The sequence below is a fragment of the Raphanus sativus genome, chromosome 4 (assembly GCF_000801105.2).
Source record: "Raphanus sativus cultivar WK10039 chromosome 4, ASM80110v3, whole genome shotgun sequence".
NCBI lineage: Eukaryota > Viridiplantae > Streptophyta > Magnoliopsida > Brassicales > Brassicaceae > Raphanus > Raphanus sativus.
Genome location: NC_079514.1, coordinates 36,050,600 through 36,060,883, shown reverse-complemented (window position 1 = coordinate 36,060,883; position 10,284 = coordinate 36,050,600). Strand labels below are relative to the sequence as shown.

Below are 10,284 nucleotides of genomic sequence, written 5' to 3'. Positions count from 1 at the left end.
AGGCAACTATGCGATTATGGAAGGAAGGATTACAAGAGATCTTCAACATGGTACAAGTAAATCTGGTCGGGCGTGGATCTTCATAGAACGGTTCAGATAGTATTGTCGGTTGTCGAATCGTCTATATAATGTTCTTAATAATTATAATATCATAATAAATCAGCATTAAAAAAAAAAACTCGGGATTTTACATTTGGTTTCTCATTTTTATTCATACCAATGTTTATATTATAACCCCCAAAATCTTAGATTCGGCCAGCCAGTGGAACATGGTAATTCTCCGTTAAATATATAATAATATATATAAGCTCTACTAAGAGATGAAAGATTCATCATGTAGCACCACCAAAAAAACAATGTAATCATATATGTTTCTTTATCCAAAGAAGAAAAAAACAAGAAAGCAGTTTAAAGAAACTCTCCTTGGAAGTAAGTGTAACGAGCTCTGGTTAAGTTATCTCTACGTTTCTTGTAAACTATAGCTCCCATTACAATCGCCCCGACTCCAAATATAGCTCCAATGGCGATCCCAGCTTTTTCCAATCCACTCAACCCTCCGCTATCTTCTTCTTTCTCGAACTCATCACCATCCTCGCTTGCTTTCACGTCGTCTGGTTTTCTCTCTTCCGGAGCAGGAGACGGCCTTGGAGAAGGGAAATACTCCGTCTCCGGCTCTGAATCCTTATGGGAATTTTCGTCAGACGAGGGAGCAGGAACAGGCGATGATGGTCTAGTAGACGGTTGAGGAGGAGGTGGTGGTGGAGAATCCGGTAGGGGTTCAGGTCTTGGTGATGAAGCTGGTGGAGGAAGGGAATCAGCTTCTGGTGGTGACGGAGATGAATGTGATTCCGGTGGCAGAGGAGAATCAGGTGAGGGAGACAACTCCTCAGCGCGCGTGAGATCATCGACAGTTAGAAGACACATTGATAGAATAACAATGAGACATAGCCTTTTCGCCATATTCAATATAAGCTTTCTATTGTCTTTGAGAGAGAGCTACGAAGAAGCAGGAGAAGGAGAGAATGAATGAACGGGGAAGAAGATGAATCATTGCATGTTTCTTGTAAAATTAGACAGTTGACAAATACTCAAAACTAGTTGTATTTTTAATTGATATATCGTTTTATTTTGTTTAATTATGTTGCTGCTACCCATGTCGAACGCATTAAGCCGGCGTCATTATTATTCAAACTTGGCTGCATGTCTTTTCTTAATTTAAAAACAAAACTGGTGGTGCATGTATTTGTGCAACTTGGGTAATACTCTCATTCGTTATTGTTTTGTTTTTTTTTTTTTTGCCAAGAAGTTGAATTTCATATAAATATGAGAAGAGTTTGTAAAACTTTACAAAATGGAAACTAAGCTACATGGGAAGCACTTTGGCAAAAAGAATAAAAACAAAGTGGACCCATAGAGATGAAGAATTGCTAGTCATTCCTTAGCCATGATAGCATAAGGTTTTTGAAGCTCTTCTTGCTGTTATGTTTCCCCAAGATTGTGTCTCTGATGTGGCGATCAATGAGCCTATAAATCGTTGGAGGAGATGTCGAGATTCCGTCATGCAGACGCTTATTCCGTTCTGCCCAGATACTGTAAATAGTTGCGTGTGACACAAGTCTTTTGAGTATCAGCGGTGCAGTGGAATTCTTAATAGATAACCACTCAATAAAAGAAGTCCAAGTGATAAAGCCAGAGTGAGTATACCCTAGCCTTCTCAAAACCAGCACCCAAACCTGTTCACTTACTTCACAACGTAAGAGCAAATGGTCACGAGTCTCCGGTGCGGAGTCACAAAGACAGCAGTTTGGTGATAACCCAAGGCCCCAGCTTGTGAGCCTTACCCGAGTTGGCATTCTATCGTTCTGTGCTATCCACATGAGGAAGGCATGTCGCGGAGTTGCCATTTTGAACCAGACACTGCTTGCCCACGTGGTGGAAGGAGCTCTGTTTCTAATCACCTCCCAAGTGTGTGAGGCAGAGTATGTTGGTAAATACTCGCCATCGATAAGCCAGTAAAACACATCATCAGTACGGGAGGTGGAGGGGAGCTGAATACTAGTGAGATGAATTTGGAGATTCTCTGCAGCCGGCGAGCGAGCACCTCTCAATCGCCAGCCATTTCCATCACAGCAATCAGCAACCGTAGCAAATAGAGGAATGGAGAGCTCTCGGGGACCCGTGTCACCAAATATATCAATTAGGCGTCCGAGGGGGGTCCAAATATCCCACCAAAAGCTTGTATGTTCACCATTTCCAACCTCTGCTCGTATGAAGTTTGTAGCTAAGTGTCGTAGGTTCAAGAGAGATCTCCATGTTCCTGAACCCGCCTTCTCAGCATCTAAACTCCATAGGTTCTCGTCTCCTATCTTGTATTTCCTAATCCAGGAAGCCCATAGAGAAGGATTGGGAATATATAATCTCCATAGCAGCTTTAGACAGAGTGTCTTATTCCAGATTTCCAGATTCCTAAAACCGAGACCCCCTTCACGCTTAGGTAGACATACTGTACTCCACGCAATCTTCGCCACACCACGATCAATAACATTTCCAGTCCATAAGAAGCGAGAGCACAAACTCTGAATTTGTTTCAAGCATCCTTTAGGCAAGACAAAGGCTGAAGTCCAGAAGTTGATAGTACCATAGATAACTGAATTAATCAGCTGAGCACGTCCAGCATAAGACAGCTTCTTTGAAGACCAAGCAGTGAAGTGACTCGATATTTTCACCAGCAGGGGTCTGTATTCAGCAATGCGCAGCTTGCGGTGCATAAGAGGGAGACCCAAATAGCGGATTGGTAATGAACCTAGAGTGAACCCAAGACTTGTCAAATCTGTAGCTTCATGCTGGTTCAAACCTCCCACGAAGAGGTCTGTCTTGTCCTTATTCATTCTCAGACCAGACCAAGTGGCAAATAACTCCATAGTATCAACAATATTAGCAAGAGAGCTCTTCTCACCATCAAAGAATATCATAAGATCATCAGCGAATGCAAGATGGGTTACCTCAAGGGCTGATGTCTTTGGGTGATAGCCAATATCCCCACCTCTAAACTTCGCATTAAGCATTTGGGAGAACACTTCTAGCGCAATTACAAAGAGGTAGGGGGAGAGGGGGTCACCCTGTCGGAGTCCCTTGGAGCCTTTAAAATACCCGCATAACTCTCCATTAACCGAGATGGAGAATCTGGTGGTGGTTATACACTGAGCAATTAGCTTCCGAAAGTGGCTTGGGAATCCGAGAGCTTCGAGAGTATTCAAGATGAAGTCCCAGTTGACCGAATCAAACGCTTTTTGAAGATCCACTTTCAGCATACATCGTTTTGAAATATCTTTCCATTTATACCCAGCAACCAGCTCTGTCGCCAATAGAACATTTTCCACCAGGAGGCGACCCGGGACGAAAGCCGACTGGGCAGAGGAAATGAGCATAGGCAGGGCGGATTTGATCCTGTTGGCCAGAAGCTTCGAGGCTACTTTGTAGACAGTATTGCAGCAGGAGATGGGTCTAAATTCGCTTATCTGGTTTGCATTTGCCTTCTTTGGTATTAGGGAGATAATTGTTGAGTTCCATTGTTGGAGCAGACATCCCGTTGACAGGAATTCCTTGACTGCTGCAATCATATCTTTACCCACTACACTCCAATTTGCCTTGAAAAACTCTGCAGGGTATCCATCTGGGCCAGGCGCTTTGGACATAGGAAGAGCAAGAAATGTTTCTTGAATGTCCATATCTGTGAACCCAGCAGCAAGAAGACTCACAGCTTCCGCAGAGCAACGCAGGGGTAAGAACGAGGCAATAATTGACGGAGAAGGCGCCGCTGATGACGAAGAACCACCTAGTAAGGATGAGTAGTAATCAACAGCATGCTTCTTTATGTCTTCGATTTGGTCAATAATGGCTCCATTTCTATCAAGAAGAAAGATTATTTGGTTCTGGGCCTGTCTCGTTTTGATGAACCTATGATAGTAGGCAGTATTTGAATCCCCATAAGCAGACCACTGAACTCTCGATCTCTGTTTCAGAAAAGAATCTTCCGCCTTTGCCAAAACATGCCAGTGGTGGTGAGCATCTGTTACAGCCTGAGATGATGAAGTAGAAGGGTTTGCAAGAACATTTTCTTGAGCAGAACACAACTCTGAGAAAGCAGCTTCAACTCGAAGTTCCAAATGAGAAAAGTGTTCTCGGCTGAAGGTTTTGATAATTCCTTTAAGCTCTTTCAGCTTTTTTGAGACCCTTAACTGATGTGTACCGTGAAAATCCAAAGAATTCCAACAGTTGCGCAAGAGCTCACCGAAGTCCTCATGCTGATTCAAGTGGGCAAAGAATTTAAATGGCCTCTTTTGCTTCGGTTTGAACTGATCGAGGAAGACACAACACGGACTGTGATCCGAGATCCCCGGAACTCCAAATACCCCAATAGACTCTGGTAACTGCTGTAGCCATGCTGCATTAGTCATAATTCTGTCCAATTTCTTTGAGACATGTCCATTGGACCAAGTAAAAGAATTCCCGCAGTAGTTGAGATCAAATAGGGCACAACTATCAATGCAGTCGTTGAAATCCCTTAAGCCCCGTGGGAAAGAAGACTGGTCCGCCAAAGAGTGCTCCGACGGGTGCATAATTTCATTAAAGTCACCGAGAATGATCCAAGGGGTATCAACCCCTTGCTGAGAAATATAGCACGCTTCCAACTCACTCCAGAGTGCTCGCCTTTCAATTCTGCAGTTGGAACCATAAACAAAAGAAACTAGAAGCTCTTGATTTATATGCGGTAGCTTCACGTAGCAAGAAGTAAGTTGGTGCGAACTTGAGATAATCCTTACTTTAACCGAAGGGTGCCAAACCACCCATATCCTTCCGAGCACCGAGTGGTCATAGTTTCCATGAAAAGACCAGCCCGGTAAAATAGAGTTCATAATATTAGCCGATTTAGGGAACTGTACATGTGTCTCCACGAGACCACCAAAAATGGGTTTATTCTTCCGCATCCATTTCCTAAAACCCCGCCGCTTTACAGAATCATTTATTCCTCTTATATTCCAGCAAAAAAGATCCATATAAGAAGTAAAAAGTTGGAGGATTAAAGGGCCTCCACCCCTAGACTTTCCTTTCAGCTGTTTCTTCATTCTTCGGGAAATAACCTCAATGTATTTGTCATTTCCATCATCCGGGTTATCCTCATCTCCAGAAACGTTGCTCCCATCAGATACATGACCCGAAGAGTGACCAGAAGAGAGAGAGCCATCTGAATTCTGAGGCACTGCATAAGGAGTAAAATCCACCACGAGACCGCCTTCCCCCAAATTCATGGACTGAACAGGAACAGACTGGAGTGGACTCTTTGCCCGGTTAGACTGATTTGTAGCAGGAGATAGAGATCTTTGTCTGTCTTCCACCACCTTTGCCCGACGTGGGGGAGGAGGTGAGTTATGTTGAGGCGGGGGAGAGCGTGTTGCAAGGGCTGCAGTCTCTCCATAGCTCAGCGCATCAGTACTCTTTGAACCCACTGGTCTGTAGACGGTTTTTGTTTGTGGCACTATCGGAAGCAAGCTTTTGATAGGAGCCTTGCCCCTGGCTTTGTCACGATTGTATCTGGAGCATTCAACCGTTAAGTGCTTTACTGAGTTGCATAAAGTACACGTCTTTGGTGCTGCCTTACATCGTGTGATGGAGTGGCCAACCTTCTTGCAAAAGGAACACAGAGACGGGAGGAAAGGGCTGGAGACAGAGATGCGACGTGTGTCCCCGCTTTCAAACCGAGCATTAACGAACTCCGGGAGAGGCTTTCTTGGATCAATAACTGTATACACCTTTGCCACTTCAATATCTGTAAGCTGTTCTGTAGACGGATGCAGGCAGACCGGATGCCCAACAATTCCTGCTATCTCTTTCAGTGCATCTCCATTGAAGAACTGCAGCGGGACACCTCTGAACTCTAGCCAAACAGGCACCATCTCTAGTTCAGGTTTGACCTGTTGGATACCCGGAGACCACTTGGCTACAAACATCGTGAGACCATCAATCTGCCATAGACTTTGGCTCAAGATGCGCCTACGGGCATTAGGGCAGGGAACCCGGAAGAGGAAAGCATGATTGTCCATCTTTGATACCGTGATATCTCTGCGATGTTTACTCCATATACCATTTACAATCGCGTGTACAGCTCCTCGAGCAGGGGATTCATCATAGAATTGACCTAGGATGAAGCATTCCCAAGCCTTCTTGTTCTTCTCCACGACAGCATTAGGGATGGTAACACACTGCTCCCCTGAGTCGAGAAGAAACGGCTTCTCCGTTGGGTGAAGTTTTATAGTAGCTTTCTTTACAAATCCTTTCCAGAGCTCCGTTGGATTAGGGGTTGCAGGTGAAGCCGTAGGCAAGGCAGGAGAGGGGCCCTGAGGATCCTGACTATCCTGAGATGTTATCGTTTCAGTCACCACCTCAGTAGCAGTGTTGATTTCAGCAGTGATATCGGGGACTGTAGATCCAGGTACAGTAGCGACTGTAGCTAGGGTTTCGAGATTGGGGGTTTCAATCTCCATGGCCAGATCCACTATGGGAGTAGCAGTCTGGGCATCAATTGCTGGAGGGAAGTCGACAACAACTTTTCCAGAGGATGAATCAGAGCCGGTGCTCTGCTTCGGGACGTAGACAGATTTCGTACTCGGAGAGGACGAGCTAGGGCGAGCTTTGGTTTTGTTAGCTCCCTTGCCGTTTGATGATTTCTTCTTTCCCATTCCGGGAGGCGGCGACCGGCGCCGAAGCCGGCGACGGAGGAGGTGAAACGAAGACGTCTTTAGTTTGAGAGGTTTTTCGCACAGCGCGTGAGGCGCGTGGTGTTTAGTTCGCGTTTTTTATGAATATCAAAAGAGTCGTTGATTAAATGAAAAGAGTCGTTGATATGTGGCTTCTTAAATTATTGTAACCCGAATTTGAAAGTCTTATATCAGTGGCGTGTCAGACCCTCTTAAGGAAGGAAGTTGTCTTGTATGCCTGGAAAAAAAAACAGAAATCCGAGATCTGAACCCAGATCGGGTCCATGGCATAGACAGATCTGAAAGTAATTAAGGTCCAAAATAATTTGTAGGTTTTTAGCCTAAAAGTTTTTTTTATTTCTCTTATTTAAACTGCAATAGAAAAAGAGCATATTTCTTAAATTCTGAGTAGAGCTATAATATAACAAGAAACTAACAAAATATAATTAATATATTTTATAAATAAATAATTTAATTTGAATCTAATATTTAAATATAATTATACAATAATATGTTATTGCTTTTTACTTTAAAAACGAAAACAAAATAATATTTCTATACATATATAATAATTTAATTAAATGATTTTAAACACTAAATATTTTATAGATATTTTGTGACTACGATTATTTTTATAAAACACATGATATTCTGATTCAGACGAAACGAATTAAAACGGTTCATCTAGATTACAAAAAGAATATTAAAAATAAATTTTAACTAATATGAAATGGGTTGACAAATAGTTAATATTAACATTTTATCAAAATAATTACATGATCGTGAAGGTAAAGATCTGGTGCTTTTTTTGTTACTTCAGTATACTCACCTTCCGTTTGAACATACAATTTTTTAATATGTCAATGCATCATGTATAACCACACCATTCCAGATCTGTAGTCAAAAACTACGAATATAGAAAAGGTTGCATTAGTATTAGTGAAATATTCAGGAAGTTCTTAACATGTTTACTCATCTCATGTGAAATTATATACTATTCGAGTTTATGCCAAAATAAATATGTTCTTCTAAACAATAGTTACATTTATAAAACATGCACTCTCTGCCAGAGTATCTTCATTCCTCGTGCCGTGCGAAGGTTTTCTGGGGCCTATGGCAAAAAACAAAGTTTTTAAAAAAATTCTTGCTAGAAAAAAAAATTATAAACAGTAAAAAATTATGTATATTACAATAAAATAAAAATACTTTATGATTTTTAGACAAGATTAAATTTTACAACTTCATATTAATCATTGTTTTACAAAGAAAATTTTAATAGATTTTTTTATATATATTGATTTATATGTATACAATATTTGTATTTTTACAATAGCTATATATGGATTATTACAACAAATAATTTATGAAACACAATCAATAATTTAATAGGTAATACTTTAAGAAAACGATTAAAACATGGTAAACACAAAGACAACAGAACTGAAGCTAATGAATAACATAATTTCTTCAAAAGTCAGTAACATATTTATGTAGACAATCTACCACATGCACAAGATGAATACAAATATTTCTAGTAACATCATGTAAAGACAGAAAATAATATATATTTTGTTATTTGTTTTAGTTACAAACTTAAAATTGTTCATTTATATTTTTTTCTATCAATTAACTACTAAAAAATAAATAAGTCAATATAATAAATGGGGTTCTAAAATTTGATGAAAAAGTTGGGGGTCTGGGGCTGTTGCCTCTTTTCTTTAAAGGTAAGCACGGCTCTGATTCCTCCACTTTTGTTGTTCATTTAACACTTCATCAACATTGATGATTACAAACTTATGAGAAGATCATCTGGAGCTAACTACTCTGTAAACAATATAGGAACTAAGATAACAAGGAAAACCTTACTTTTCCTATGGTTTTCATCGATGGCTGAGAATCTTCAAATTTAAAATACTGATTAACAGATTATGCCAGATTTAATGGGTGGCCAAAATTAGAAATGTATTAAAATACTTGGAAACTTTGTTCGAACCGGATCAGTAAGAGGATCTGAATTCCTGTTTTTCGATTAAATATATTATCTATAATTTTGTCCGAAAATGGTTAAATTTATATATTTTGTGTTAGGAGTCGATTATAATGGGCTGAGAGGCCCATAGTTGCCCCACACTATATTTTCGTGATTCCTCGTCTTCGTACTTCCTTTTCACCATGATCAGTATTCTCGCTCAGGTTCTCGCTCTCTTTCATCTCTTTCATTTCAAAAGATTCCTTAATTTTAATCAAATATGTCTGAGATCAGTGTCATGGTTGCTTGCTCATTACTCTAAACCGGGCCTGATGGTAAATAGTCATATACTCTGCTTTAAACCACTTCATATGGAAATTTAGATACAAGAGTGAAGTAAAAAAAACACACACATTTTCAACTCGAACTCTAGCTATATTGCTCTATCATAATATCAGCTCAAAAACACTAGGTTGGATTGAGTTGTAATAGTTCACATCAGCATAGGAAACACAAGTCCAAAGATGATCATGACCGCACCACCAGCTCCCATTCCGCTTCTGGAACCAATGGACATTGTTGCTATCTCGCTTTGCTGTTCTTTTGCAGAAGCTCCCTGAACCTTCGCAGCCACGGGGAGAGGCGAGCAGCTGGATTCAGCGCAAGGGTCTAAAGTGGTAACATCAGGGTTTTCTGGTTGTGCGTGGAAGAAGTCAAATGCAGAAGGTGAAAACGCCACTGGGGTCTCATAAACCAATCCGTGAGGAGCTCGGCCTTGCGCTAAGGCGATGTTTGTGATGATTAGAAAAGAGAGGAGGAAGACGAGGCAAGTCTTTGTAGTCATTTCCCACACTTGGCTTCAATCTGTTCGCTGAAAATGTAAAAAAGGCTATACGTTGTTGAGCAGGTGGGGCTAGTGTGGTGTGTTTGTTGAGACTTTGAGGTAAGGTTTGGTATTTATAAGTTGATTGTGTAACAAGTGGTGGTTGCTTGGAACTAATTTTGGGTGGTGAGAAAGATTAAGACATTTACAGAATTAGGGAACAAAATGATTTCTCATGATATCTCTACCTTTCCCTAATATATTTTTCCTTTTTCTCTTTCTATGGTCCTACAATCTTTTGGTTTTCTTGTTCTAAACTCAATAAGTCTTAAGATTTTGTCAAAACCATTTTGCTTTTTACCCAATAACCACAAGATTTTGGTGTTATGAAGGTAACATGCAGAGTTTATGCTTTTAACTAAACTACTAATTAGAAATTATGAGTAGATCTGGTCCTATATAAGATACTTAATTACTACCATTAGTTGGTAGCATCATCGTCTTTTTAATTAAGGCATAATTAGGAAGTAGACGAGTGAAAAGTAGAAATCATCATTTAACTTTGGCATCCTATAATTAAATTCAAGTACTTCTTCCCTTGAAGGATCAGCAACAACTTTTATTGTGGTTATATGAGTGACTGAGTGTAATAATAACACACCTGCCTTAGAACACAAAATCGATTTCTTATTTATAATGGCATAAGAGGGGTCAAGCATGCATCTTTTAGCTTCACG

General features: G+C 40.5%; 3 protein-coding genes across 3 annotated transcripts; all 3 read right to left on the bottom strand.

The window, feature by feature from the left end:
• Positions 1–260: 260 nt before the first annotated feature.
• LOC108839125 (extensin-like) lies at positions 261–1,189 on the bottom strand. The gene has a single exon (XM_018611952.2). It carries the CDS (start codon positions 958–960, stop codon positions 409–411), a length of 552 nt encoding a protein of 183 aa, XP_018467454.1. The 5' UTR covers positions 961–1,189; the 3' UTR covers positions 261–408.
• Positions 1,190–1,427: 238 nt separating this feature from the next.
• LOC130511330 (uncharacterized) lies at positions 1,428–6,737 on the bottom strand. Its single transcript, XM_057008261.1, has one exon. The coding sequence runs from the start codon at positions 6,735–6,737 to the stop codon at positions 1,428–1,430; it is 5,310 nt and encodes a 1,769-aa protein (XP_056864241.1).
• A 2,317-nt stretch (positions 6,738–9,054) lies between these two features.
• LOC108851638 (uncharacterized) lies at positions 9,055–9,667 on the bottom strand. The gene has a single exon (XM_018625097.2). It carries the CDS (start codon positions 9,566–9,568, stop codon positions 9,218–9,220), a length of 351 nt encoding a protein of 116 aa, XP_018480599.1. The 5' UTR covers positions 9,569–9,667; the 3' UTR covers positions 9,055–9,217.
• Positions 9,668–10,284: the final 617 nt, after the last annotated feature.

Bases quoted from the DNA above. Each gene is read 5' to 3' on its own strand.
- LOC108839125 (XM_018611952.2), bottom strand. From the start codon at position 960: ATGGCGAAAAGGCTATGTCTCATTGTTATTCTATCAATGTGTCTTCTA.
- LOC130511330 (XM_057008261.1), bottom strand. From the start codon at position 6,737: ATGGGAAAGAAGAAATCATCAAACGGCAAGGGAGCTAACAAAACCAAA.
- LOC108851638 (XM_018625097.2), bottom strand. From the start codon at position 9,568: ATGACTACAAAGACTTGCCTCGTCTTCCTCCTCTCTTTTCTAATCATC.